Raw genomic sequence first — 13,594 nt, forward strand, 5'->3', positions numbered from 1 at the left:
AACTAGCAATAAGGAACTGTTTTGAAGCTGACAAGGTCTATTTGGGAGATGCTGGCAGATAGGAGTGATTTCAATAACAGAAACGTAAGATTCCTTCCTCTCCCCCACTGAGAGATTTGTGAAGATGAAAATGGAACCCTGAGGAACATGTGCAATTCTCAGAGCAGATCAGGGGAGGAAGGAGACCAGAGGACATGGAGTAGAGTATCAGAGTCAAAGAGGCAAAGTCAAGATGGAGGTGGATGGATGTGGTGGATGCTGAGAAGTAAAGTAGCATCTGAAAGAAGGTCATAGGATTTGGCTGGACCCCACTGGATGCCTGGGAAGGAGCTATTTCAGTGGTCATGGGGCCTTGTCTGGGAATGCTCTCCATGGGGCCATTACAGGGCTGCCCCAAGGCTGACTTCCAGCTTCACTGGAATAGGCTCTGTCCCGCAGCTACTGGTGGGGTAGAGCATCAGAGAGGCTTCCCACTCAGTCCTGACTCTCACCACCCCAGCCACTGGTGCCCATGGTTGCCCAATTCCCTTGTAATAACTACAGCTTGTCCTTGGATCCCCTCTGATAGGGGTTCAAACATTCCTTCATTTTATACCTAACAACTCTAGATGATCGTATTTTATTGAGTTAAACTTTTTTTCCTTTTTACTGTGAAATAATCTTTGATTCCCTCTCCCCTCCTTTCCACATTCAGTTCGTCTGGGGCCCTTTGCAACGCTTTCTCTTACTCCCTTTCCACCTGGGCGGCCTCCCTATTGTTCTAGGACTCCTCTGCTTCTCACAGGCTACAGACACTATCTACCCGCTGACCTCCTTGCCTTCGTCCTTTGCTTCTTACATCTGCTTGGCACACCAGGGTCCCACTTCCTGCCTTTACTCATTGTCAGACAGTCCAAATTCCTGTCTCAGGTGAAGGACCATCTTTGATTTGAACAAGGTCTTCCTTTCCAGCCACATCTCTTTCTTCTCCATCCTAGAAGTTTCCCCAGGTAACTCTTGGACTTTTCCACATTTTTATTCCTGACATACAATGTCTTCCTCTGTCACTTCTGATGTCAAAAACTAATGCATCACCAGGTACAGTGGGGCACACCTGTAATCCCAGCGGCTCAGGAGGCTGAGACAGGAGGATCATGGGTTCAAAGCCAGCCTCAGCAAAAGCAAGACTCTAAGCAATTCAGTGAGACCCTGTCTCTAAATAAAAATACATTATAAGCCTGGGGATGTGGCTCAGTGGTCAAGTGCTCCTGAGTTCAATCCCTTGTACCCCACCCACCCACCAAAAAAACAACAACAACAATGTACCTGTTGTGGTTTGAATATAAAGTGTCCTCCAAAATCTCCTGTGTTAACACAGGAATGTTCAGAAGTGGAATGATTAGATCATACTGGGTAGTAACTTTTGGCAAGTGGTCGGGGGGCTGGAGGAAGTCAGCCTCTGGTGGGGGGGTGCCTTTGGAGTTTAGCTTTCTTTGGTGTCTAGCTTTCTCTCTGTTTCCTGGCTGTCATGAACCAAGCCGGTTTTCTCTGTTATGCACTTCTGCTGTGCTGTTCTGCCTCACCTCTTGCCCAGAGGGGTAAACTGGCTAACTAGACTGAACCTCAGAAACTGTGAGCCCCAAATAAACTTTTCCTCCTGTAAGTTGTCCTGGTCATGTATTTTGATCACAATGATGAAAATCTGACTAACACAATACCCAACTCTGCCCGACTGATCTCAGCAAAATGTCCCCTGGTCATCTTATCTCACCGTTGAGAGTCTTCTCTAGCTCTGCAGTACTGTGGCAGTTGGTTGGGCTCCCAGTCTGCAGGTGACATGTTGCACCACCCTACCAGATAGCAAAGTCTCAAAGCAAGAGTTCTTTGTATGTTCTATGACACCTGTGAGTTCCAACTGGTAAATGTTGACTGTGTGAATGAACTAGGAAATACTAGAAGCTGATGAGCTTGCCTAGATTTTCTGAGGTTTAAGGAACTTTCTCTAAGTACTTATTTAAAAAATTCAGAGTCATGTCCCTTTCTTCCTCTCCTCTGTTTCTTCCTCTCCCTTATCCCCATTATTCTCAGCAGATGGTCCCTTTGGAAAAAATCAAAGCTCTACGTACCTGTACGAGGTGAGCACATGAGAAGCTAGAATTAGGAAAGAATACCTTTTTTCTTACTCTGTTAAATGGTCATCTCTTATCTCTTTGTATGTGTGTCCACATGTCTTTCCTTTCTTCTTTCTTTCATTTTTTTTCTCAATAATGTGAGAAGCACTGGACAAGGGTTGGGAAAAGAGAATCTACAGCATTGGCAGGATTAGGAAGTGAGGGCCAGTCTCAGGCTGGAAGCCAGAACTCCCTAGCGATGTACCTCAGTTGCCACCTCCCCAAACCACAGACATACACATATATATATGAACACATTCCCTCCCTTCAACCCAACAAATTCAGGACAGAAATAAATGAGCCTCTCTGTGTGCTAAAAGAAGACAGGGAAATGGCAAGGTAGAGTTCATGTCCAAAAAGTTACTCACTGTTGCAATAAAATAAAAAAAGAAGAGGAGGAAAAGAAATGCCAGAATTTTGTGGTATAGCAAAAATGTTGAAGTTTATATATGCTTGAAAGAATATAAAAATGATCTGGCCTGAAGAGTAAAAGACATTATAGAGAAGAAAAAGAAAACAAGACAAAAAAAAAAAAAAAAAAACACCCAATAACCATTGAAGATTGTCACTCTAAAGCTTATTTTGACTTCAAAATCATTATTTTGTCATAAAATAAAACTCCCTATTAAGAAATCAATTTTTAAATATCTTCTTCATAAAGTAACACATTATCATCATTAAACATTTCAGAAATGTAGGAATATCAACTATACATAGTTCTACCATTTAATATATATTTTCTAGGTTTTTCAATGTGTGCTTTTTGCTTTCTTTTGACTTTGCTAAGATATTGATAAAATCATCAGAATAGGTTTTGTTTGATAACAGGACAAAATTATAAATACAAATACTTGGTAAAATCTTTTTATAAAGAAAAGTAGTAAGGATCAAATGGAGTTATATAGACATTGTTTCTTATACCACAACCATATTTAAATGCAGGAAAAGCCGCGCAGAAAACATTTCAGGTGTTCAGTCCTAGCAGTCTTCCTTTTTCTAGAGAGCAAGGAGGGGCCTTGTAGCAGGTGGTAGCAGTGTGTATGAGTTGGTTTCCTGTCTGGAGTTTCTCCCAGCAGAGTTCATTACTGCTTTATAGAAAGTAGTGATGTATAAATTACCCTTTTGTCCTCTCTTCATGTCCATATTTGATAATAGCTTTGAGATCTGTGCATCCAAAGAAAGAAAGGACAGATCAAAAGTTCATCAACTCTCTGATTTGGGTACAAAGAACCAACTCCGGTTCTTTAAGCTCTGATCTTTTATTTCAATAGATTTTGTATTTTAAAATAGTCACATGTGTGTCTATTCCCCCTCCCCTCTTCTCCCCAGAGAGAACTAGATGTCCTTACTTACTTCCTATAGACACTTAGTGTTTTAGGAAAGTCCCATTTCAGCAGAAGTTTGATTTTTCCCATGAAGTCTCATTTTATTCCTGGTGATATACATACTCTAATGTTTGGTGACTCTAGACCAATCCATACAGTTTCTGTGTGTTTTATTTTTGAATCCACTCTATTTAGCACAGTGTCTGGATATGGCAAGAACACAATTTAAAAAGTGCTCACCTTTCAATTAAATTGTCTTGCTTAGAAATTTCTCTAATTTCAGGACCAGTCTGAGACCTTGCAGTTGGTGTCTGAGTCTTAAGAGTACAACTATAAAGAAAATAAACCCTTTAAGTTCAAAGAGGGGTTTGCTCAATATAACAGACACATATGTCTAAAGTCATTTAAAAGGAATCATGGATTAGTCAAGGATCAGCCAAGTGTTTTCAAATTCTATAATGTTTTGGTAACTTTCATATTCAATTATGAGCTTCCTGGAGAATAGGACCAACGAGAGTCTAGCGTGTACTTAGTGTACACTCTGTGTACTAATGGGTTGATACAGAACCCTGACTTTGTAGCTTCAATTAGTAAAAAAAAAAAGAGTAGGATCAGCTGTCTGAAATTATGGAGAAAGAAGTGAATCCAGACACTTCATGAGTGGTATTATTTAACAATGTGCTATCACCAATACATAGTTATCCCTCCTCATCAATAGGGATACATTCCAAGATATTCCATGGATTCCTGACACCTAAGAGAGTACCAAACCCTATATATACTACATTTTTCCTGTACATACCTCCTTTGATAAAGTTTAGTTTATGAGTTAGTAAGAGATTAACAACAATAACTAATGATAAATGCAACAGTTACAACAATGCACTGTAATGAGAGATATTTAAAACTATGACTGGTTTATTTCTAGAGTTTTCTACTTACTAATATTTTCAGATATCAGTTAACCTCGGGTTACTGAAACTGTGGACAGTAAAAACACAGATAAGGAGAGACTACTGTGTACTGTTGGATCCCTGATAGACGTAGGTGACAGCTGAGTTGAAAGAAAGTGTCATGGATATGGGCCGGTAAGAGTCCTGTGCTCAGATTTCTTCCACAGCCCTTTGGGGCCCAGTTATGTAAGTGACCATCATGGTATCTGCTAATAATCCATCCTAAAGTTTAGCACTTTTCATTCAAGAGGTAACAAGCAAAGCAAGGGAATTCAGGATTGAAGGAAAATGTACCCAGACCGATCTGAGTGAAGGAAACCAAAACTGGGCATAAGGCAGTGGTGAATTCTTTATTAATTCCAAATTCAGTGAATTCAGATTGAAATAATTCATTCTTAGACTTGGCTATTTAAGAATAACCACATGAAGCTGAAAATTTTCCCCATTCAAGGTAAAGAATTGTTTAATAAGGGCCTCTGGAAAATAATGCCAATTGAATTGTAATAAGTACAAATGAATAAGTAACAAAGCCCTTCTCACTGGCACTCAGGGACTTGTGGTGTCACAGAATAAAAAGCAAATAAACTCAATACAGGCGTCGAAATTACTTATAAAAGTATTCTAGCAAAGATTCAACAAGAAGGAGTGTAATACCTTCTGGGTGTCAAGAGCCATTTTAAGAGGTGGCTAATGCTTTTGGGCTTAGAAGGAGTCTGAAAAGACCTCCGACATTAAGAGCACAGACTGTCCCCAACTTTCAGGCAGGTCATGTTGTAAAACGTAAATGATGTGTTTGGCATTTGGGTTTCATTTTTCCAGACTGATGGTAATAGAAGAGAAAGCACTGGACCCAGTGTCTTTAAAGCAAGGAGATGGGTCCAAGGACCCCAGTGAGGGAGAGGGCTTGAGGTGCCCACTCTGCAGGTGGGGTGGAAGTTCTGTATGCCTGAGGTGCTAGGACCAGACTGGTTGCTCCTGGGACAAGTGCTAAGGCTTTTGAATGAGACATAAGTGAGGCTCAGCTCTAGCTCTGCTGCCTTTCAGCGGCTTGTCTTTGAGCAAGTCACTTCTTTGAAAGTCAGTTTCTTCCTCTAAAACAGGAAAAGCAACACAGACCAGTGTGGCAGACTTGAGATCACGTGAGGACCTTCAGTTCAGTGTGTCCCAACTCTCTCTTATCCTTTGGAACTTGTTCCCTTTAATCTTCAACCAATCCATTGGCAAATACTGTAGTTCTATAGTTTTTAACCTCTTAAATATCTCTGCAACATTTCCATTTACTTCCACCCCCACTGCCTACCCTGAGCCAAATCTCACCACCATCTCTGGCCATAGAACCTTAATGTGTCCTACTTTCCCCCACCTTGACATTCTCATAAGGACTAGCCTGTGCCCAGTATTGTTCCCCTCTCTGCCATTCTTGGCAGGCCAAGAGCTCTTGAGAGCTCTTTAAAATGCAAACCTGATCCCTCTGCTCCTACTTAAAATCATTCAATAACTTCTCTTTGCCCTTTGGATAAAAACCAAACTCCTTCACCTGAATTTTAATGCTTTGCACTTCCTGCAGCCTCTGTCTCTTCCTCCATCCTCATTCATAACACTTTTCTCTGTCCAACTTCACCTACCTGTTGTGGCTAATTTATTCAGGTCACTTCCATGAATAACACTTGTCTCCTGGGCTTGAGATGCATTTCCCTCATTGTGCCCTCTGCAAAATCACCTGGCTAACTCCCGTACCCACTGCCCTCTCCAAGGTCAACCTTGACTCCTTTGGTTGTAGACCTTCCTGATTTGAACCTGTTAGAATTCCAATTGCAACACCCAGGACTTCCCCCTTCAAAATGCTGCATTGTAATGAATAGTTTAGTTCTCTGATTTTCCCCTGGGGTAGAAGGCTGGTGCAGCTAGTGAAGGTGTAGTTTTGGATTATTTAGGTTAGATTTTGGCCTCTATCCCCCATTTGTTTGTCAAATTGATCATCATTTTTATGACTCTATTTTCTCATCAGTGAAATGGAGAGAAATAATTATGTCAACCTCAGAGTCTGTGAGATTTAATTGAGATAATATGTATATCCTTAAATGCATAAATGTATGTGCATTTATAAAGAGATTTAAGTGTATTGACTGATACATACAAAATAAGTTTTCAATAAACTGAGATACATGTTTAATGGGTACTTACTACATACAAATATATTGTTATTGTTTTGCTTTTTTTTTTTTTTTTGGTACTGGGGATTGAACTCAGGGACATCCCCAGTCCTATTTTGTACTTTATTTAGAGACATGGTCTCACTAAGTTGCTTAATGCCTCGCAGTTGCTGAGGCTGGCTTTGAACTTGGAATTCTCCTGTCTCAGCCTCTCAAGCCACTGGGATTAAGTGTCTGGGCCACCGCCCCCAGCTTGTTTTGCATTCTTAAAGTGAGAAGTTTATGCCTAGGACTGTTTTCCTCTTTTTCTTCATTTCCCATTCAACTTGGTAAGATTAGAGACCCCAGAGTGAAAAGTGTTAATACAGGGTTCACTTCCTATTTGTTCATTTTCCAGTTCAGTCTGAGTATTCTTTAGGTATTGCATAAAGATATAAAGTGGACTAGAAGTGGGCATAGAATACATTACATGTATACAGCACATTCCTGGTCAATCAGCAGTGTATCTTTTCCCATGCTGGTAGTAGATTTTAGCCTCTGTACTATTCTGTTGTCCTTGTCATTACTGAGCCACTGGCTGGGAAGTCCAATGTGTTGAGTCTCAAGCAGGAAGCTCATTCAGCAAAGAAAATTCTGTAGTATACAAGAAAATTAAAGCATTCTCAGCTTCCCATTTCACTCTGAAAAAAAAGAAAGAAAGAAAACCCACAGGTTTTGTTTTTTAAGAAGGAGTCACCAAATACATTTCAAAGACAAAACTGCAAATTAGTGCTGCATGAGGTACTTGACATTCTTTTTATTGGTGCAGAATAATTAGACATGCACAGAACATACCGTGTGTGACATTTTTTTAAGGTCTTGGGAGGAGATGAAAACAAGGAGCTTCCCACTTTCATGGGCCGTTAAGTTTTTGTGAAAACATGGTTTAGGAAAAATCAATAAACACTGTACCTTGCCAGTGAATTTTGTGAGGGTGTCCTTATTACCTAGTAGTTGCCAGGCTTTAAAAGAGTTATTGTCATTTTGATTCTCAGATGAGTCACTGGGGCTCTTGCCCCCAGAGCACTTTATTATGATTCAGTGCAAAGGACTGGGAAGGCTGGGGCTTCCGGGAGTGAGTGTGTCGGTGGGGGTAGCAGTGGCTCCGCGTTGGCATGAGGCTTAATTGACACCTTTGATATAGACTAAGACAGAACCCGCACCTCCCACTGCTGCTGGGAAGACGTCAGCCTTACGCAGAAAAGGCATCTGCTGATGAATCCTGCATCTCATTCAGCTGCTCGGGGCGCAGCCTTAGCCATCCTTAACTAATCCAACCGCGTCCCTACTTCCGCTGGTGCTCGGCTTAGTGCTGAGAGGAGATCTTGCCTCTTGCCATTGTCAGGTCAAACACTGTGTCCATGTTAGAACTCATTGAAGGTAAGTGGAATGCACTGTCGCTCTCCCTCCTGGAAAGTGTCTGTTGTACACCTCCAGAGTGTTATGTGTCTCCTGCCTGGTTCTACCTTACTCAGTGTGGACTGTAATGTCATTTTTACAAGTAAAATAGAGGCAACTTTATGTGTCTTGATAAAAAAAAAAATCTGTCTCTAGGTGTTTTCTCTGTTCTTAGAGGCAATGCTGCTTAGAGAAAAGAATTGCTTTTTTGAGTTCTGTGGGTTTATCTCAGTTTAATGACAATAGTGTATTCTAATTCTCAAAAGTTGAGAATGAGGCAGAATTCCAGTGATTTGAACCTGCTAGAGAACAGCTTTAATTTTCAATGGCAGCACAGACAAACTGTGAGGAGTTCTTCAGTGTCTGTGGCCAATTACTTTGTACTGTTTAAAGCAAGGCCACCAGAATCAGGCTGGTGGATGAATAGGAAACACATGGACACAGGAACTTCCAGAAGTGATTAAGTAAGTAATTGTTTAAAAACAAACAACAACAACAAAAATACCCACAGTGATCTGAGGATGTACCTTGTGAGCTGTGCAAACATTTGCTCCTACTGGGTTAGCATGGGGCATCTAAAGAAAAGGAGGAATCTCACTGAAAATGTCTTAACCTCATTTTTAAATTCTCTGTTGGCACAGATAAAGCTATTATTAATACTTTCATCAGAAGTTGTAAAAAGTACATTTTAAAAATTATTATGTAACCTGCGGCTCTATTAAACACAGGATTCACAAAATAGTGACTTTCTGAAGACAGTTATCCCTCTAAGGCTTTTCTCCATGATACAGATAAATGAATATCTAAATTTTAGCAGATGTCCCTCTCTGTTTGTTTCTCTGAAAAGATGAATTGTCACGAAAATTATTTAACATGCCATTTTTCTCTCTGTGTGATTCTTTGTATTTCTAGTTAATGGAACCCCTGGTAGTCAGCTCTCTACTCCTCGATCGGGCAAGTCGCCAAGCCCATCACCCACCAGTCCAGGAAGCCTGCGGAAGCAGAGGGTAAGGAAACAAGCAAGCTACCTGTTTAAGTTCTGTCTGAGCCTTGATGCAAGAAACAAATAGTGCTGCTTGTCTCTAGGGAATAACCACCACGCCAGGGCAGGGGGTGACAATACTGGGTCACTTACCATTGCTATGGTGTAGTGAGAACTCTGGGCTTTTAATTTCTCCATCATCTCGGTCCAGATCTTAACTCTAAAGAGAATGTACATTGGCTGCTTCACTTTTAAATACCTTCCTCTTTTTTTTTCTTTTTTGTTTTAAATGCACAGACTTTATAAGCACTAGTTTTTAAGCTTCCTTAATGGTAATGAATTTTATTAGATAGCATCACTGATTACCAGCCCCTTCAGGAAAAGGAAGAGTGCTGTTTTGGGATGGAGGGGAGTTGCTGTGTGGCTTAGAGTGGTGTTCCAGAGCAGCCAGGAGCTCCTGGGATAGGGGGTGGGTACATAGGCTAAATGGTTTTGTGAATGAAACCCATATTGAGCTCATGCTCTCTCATCTCTACTTGTATTTATTTTGAGCCTCTTGTGTAATAAGAGAGAAATTGGCTGAGCTTGGAGAACAAAGTGAAAAAGTTGCAAAACAGTGTTAGTTTCTGCATGTTAAGGAACAGAGTAAGAGTTAGCTCTCCATTCTGGGTGGAAGAACTACTGTTCTGTCCCCTCACAGCCTGTCCTATTTGACCTTTCCAGTAACACTAAGACAAGAATAAGAAAATTGGATAGGGGGATTGGGGAAGGTTCAAGGAAGGAAATAGAAGGCTCTCATGGTTTTGATTTCAAAATTAAGGTCAGGGGAGGGCATGCCCTTAGGAGAGTTTATTATGATGATAGTCACCAAATGTTTTAATAAGCTAGGTTTCTCACGGCTATTGCACTCAAATACTGGATTCTTGAATTTGGTTTCTTTTGTTATGTTTTTTTAAAGTGACACTTCTTGATTCCATAAATTTAAGCTTCACCCCAAATGGAAGCCCCTCTCTTCAAGTCTCCTGCCCAGATTGGGTCTTTAGGCTGACAGAACTACTGGCCATCTCAACAGAGGGGAGAAGGGGGACTTGGTCAGTTCCTAGTCCCACTGGAGCCTGTAGCACCAGGTGTCAGGCTTTATTATCTTTCTTCACTGATTCACCTGGCATGAGGCTGAACTTGTTTAGATTGTTGGATGAAGCTTCTATATGGGCATTATAAAGTCCAGAATCATTAACAAATAATCAAAGAAGAATTGGCCAATTTTGTATAATCTCCTAAAGCCCTACCCATGAGTGAAGAAAGAGCCTGTGTGGCCATTCTTTTCATGTAAATGTCACCCAGTAAGGCTCTAATCTTATAGGGATTGTATTAGATACAGCACATTAAGGATCCTCTTTCAGAAAAGTTTCCCACCCTGTCTCTAACTAAATGGAGGCTTTGGAGAGTACACCTAGCACAGAAATCCCCCTTTATTCTTTGATCCAATTAAATTCAGATTCCAGATTTATTGATGAAGCTCATGTTTAGTTGTTGATGTTGATATCAAATTAAGAGTGATTGAGAATCCCTGCTACAGATGCAAACTGTTTGTTGATAGTGAAGACCCCTCCATCTTGGGAAGGAAAGCTTTGCTCAGATGTCCTTTGTTGGCAGAATGAAGTTAAAACGTGCATCTTTGCCCTCTGTAGTCTCCGCTCCACTAGGATTTGTCCAACTGAGGCAGAAAATTTCCATCTGGCTGTGTAGTCATTGGCTTATATAATGAACATTTTTAGCACTTGGGAAATGATTATAAGGTGTGGTTCTCTGACAGATCCTTCATTTTGCCATTTAAACTACCAGGACAAGCATCATCCTTGAGAGAGAGGAGAAAGAGATCCCATTTGAGGTTTTTTTTTGGGGGGGAGGGGGTGGGGGATACTTATCACCATCTGAAAACATTTATTAAGCACATGTTGTGAGCAGGACACTGGATATATTCAAAGATGGTTTGGTTTCCAAGCTTATGAATCTAGCTGTATCCATTCAAAGAGGATTCTATTTTCGAGCCTTGGAATTTATGAACATCCTCCATCTATGTTCCATGTCAGTGCATGGAGATGTTCCCAGCTGCCTTAGTGAGAGGGCTTTCATCTTGGTGTGTAGACAACTACATCAAGTAACCCCTCCCAGTTAAAATGGGCCAAGAATATCCCTAAAAACTGATCCTGTTTCAAATTTTGCTAATATCCTTCTGAAATGGTTGGCTATACTCCTATGCAGGAAATACCGAAATAAGTGAAAGATGGTGTGTGCTAAAAGAAGAGACTTCAAAGAATAAATTAACTTTTTTATTGCAAATTAGAAAACAGTAGCTACTTCTATTTTTTCCTTCTGTGTTGCCTAGCAACATAACCAGGAAAATGAGTTGGCTTCCCCCATCTCAATACACACATGCACACACACATATATATGCTTCTTACCCCTTTTAAAGTAGAGGAATGTAAAAATGTTTTTTTAAAGGAATATTGAGAAATTTGCCTTCTTTACAAAATAAAATCTATATTTTACTTGTATTGCAATTTAATCAGCTTTTTTTTCTTAAAATCATGTTTATATGTTACTTCTTCTAATGTTTTTAAATAGTCTTTAAAAATGAAGAGTCTGCATAAACATATTTGTGGCACAAAGTAGCTCCCCTCCCCCAATTTTTCTAACACTGTTACTTAAATGTCTGTCTAGAAGTTTCTGAATAGTCACAGAATGGGCTCCTGGAGGCTCTTCTCCCATCCATGAACTTTTCTTGGTCCCATTTCTTAAAACATCAGGGCAAAAATACGTTGTGTTGTGTAGGTTGAATGAAGCTCCCCTTTATACTCCCACATCACTGACTTTAGTAGATTATCTGATCAGTCAGATGATGTGAGGAGTGGGTGGTACAAAATGGGGGGGGGGGGGCAATGTAGACTCTCTCTGCAGATCTGAGCTGGTTGCTTGGCTACCAACAGAGATCTAATAGCAGAAAAGGGCAGGAGGGAAGAAGCGGGGTGGTGACGAGCAAGTGGATGGGGGCCAGGGAAGGAGCATTGGGAAAGGGTGGGGGTAATTATGCATCCTTCCTATCATCCAAACATAAAATTTTGAGAAGGCAGTGTTTGTTGGGTTTATACTCTGTGTAAATGCAACACCTGAGTTGCTGCTCTGGGACAAGAATATGCTGAATGCCTTCAGGGGCTCGTGCTAAATTATTTTATGAGGTAAGCACATTCCTCTTATACCCAGAATGGGAAGGAAAATGTTCATGGAAGAATTGCCTAGACACAGAGTGGCCAAGTTGGTCTTGAAGACCTCTGGGGCCAGAGCTTAACTGGACGTGGCAAGCAAAAGTGTACAAATAGATTAGGCAACTTTTTTTTTCTGGCTGATAAGGTGACATCTGCATCATTTTGTCTATGTAGATGGTTTCTCTGTTGTTATCTTTCCTCTTCTCTAAAGCTGGTGACTTTAGAAGGTCTAATTATATTAGAAACCAAGGATGCCCATTCAGGGTTGCTCCTAGGAGAGCAACGGGGCACCCACGAAAGCCAAGTAAACGAATCTGTACCGCCCTTCATCTTACAGGACCTGTATCGCCCCCTCTCATCGGATGATTTGGACTCAGTAGGAGACTCAGTGTAAAAGACACATGGAGCAATGTATATGGTTTGTGATTGGGTGAAGGTTCACGTTTCCTAAGCAAAAGTCTAACAGCAAAATACACAAAAGAGTTTTGCATACTTTAAAATAGTAAAAACCAAATCATACAAAATACAATACATTTTAAATTTTAAATTCATGATATTTGTCCTTGAAGGAAAGATTTTTTTAAAAAATATCTCCTCCATTTGATTTGAGTAGAGGGAGTTTCAACACAATATTGCTCAATTGCAATTTTTGTGTGAGACCTGGCTGTAGATAAATTTCATATATGGACCCAATATTGAATACAGGAATATACTAACAATGTAGTATTATAGAGTCATCGTTTCCACAGATATAGCTTTCTTTTTAATTGTAAGAAGATATATATATATATATATATATATATATATATATATATATATACACATTTTTTTTCTGTACTTATTGTAAAGCAGATCGAAATGGCACTAGCAAACACGTTTTTTCCTTAAAGTTGTATTCTTTTTCAAATTTGGATGACTGGTTTTTTAGAGCTACTTTTATTATAAAATAATGAAAATATTCAATTTTTTTCTTTATAAATGGAAAAAGCTTCTTATTATTTTGTGGGTTAATATATCTAAGGGGAAAAAACTCATGTCAAGGGCATATCGCTTGAAGATTACCATTGGACATTAGGAACTTGTTTTTGTCAAATAAATTTTATTTTTTTAAAGTTGTCTTTTATTGGAAACAACATAAATATAGCTTAATCTGTATGGAAATATGAAGAACTTATTCAATGGCATTGCTATAAATGATATAATTCTTCCTTACAACTATATATGTGATTTTAAATGTATAAAGCCTGCAGTTAGGATTTTTTTTTCTTTTAACACACAGACCTTTAAAAAAATGCCTAGACTTTAAAAACAAATTCATTTTGAGAGTA

General features: G+C 39.8%; 1 protein-coding gene across 2 annotated transcripts in view; it reads left to right on the forward strand.

Moving 5' to 3' along the window:
* Dclk1 (doublecortin like kinase 1) overlaps positions 1-13,594 on the forward strand; it is a 320,710-nt gene that overhangs the window by 237,339 nt on the left and 69,777 nt on the right. The window contains exons 6-7 of one of the 2 annotated variants that reach the window (XM_034636488.2): positions 8,931-9,025; positions 12,604-13,010. In XM_034636488.2, the coding sequence (XP_034492379.1) occupies positions 8,931-9,025; positions 12,604-12,660 (152 nt within the window). In that variant the 3' untranslated portion in view covers positions 12,661-13,010. Of the gene's footprint in view, positions 1-8,930; positions 9,026-12,603; positions 13,011-13,594 lie in introns of those variants that run through there. The other variant, XM_034636480.2, reaches the window with a different exon arrangement.

The sequence above is a fragment of the Marmota flaviventris genome, chromosome 4 (assembly GCF_047511675.1).
Source record: "Marmota flaviventris isolate mMarFla1 chromosome 4, mMarFla1.hap1, whole genome shotgun sequence".
Taxonomy (NCBI): Eukaryota; Metazoa; Chordata; class Mammalia; order Rodentia; family Sciuridae; genus Marmota; species Marmota flaviventris.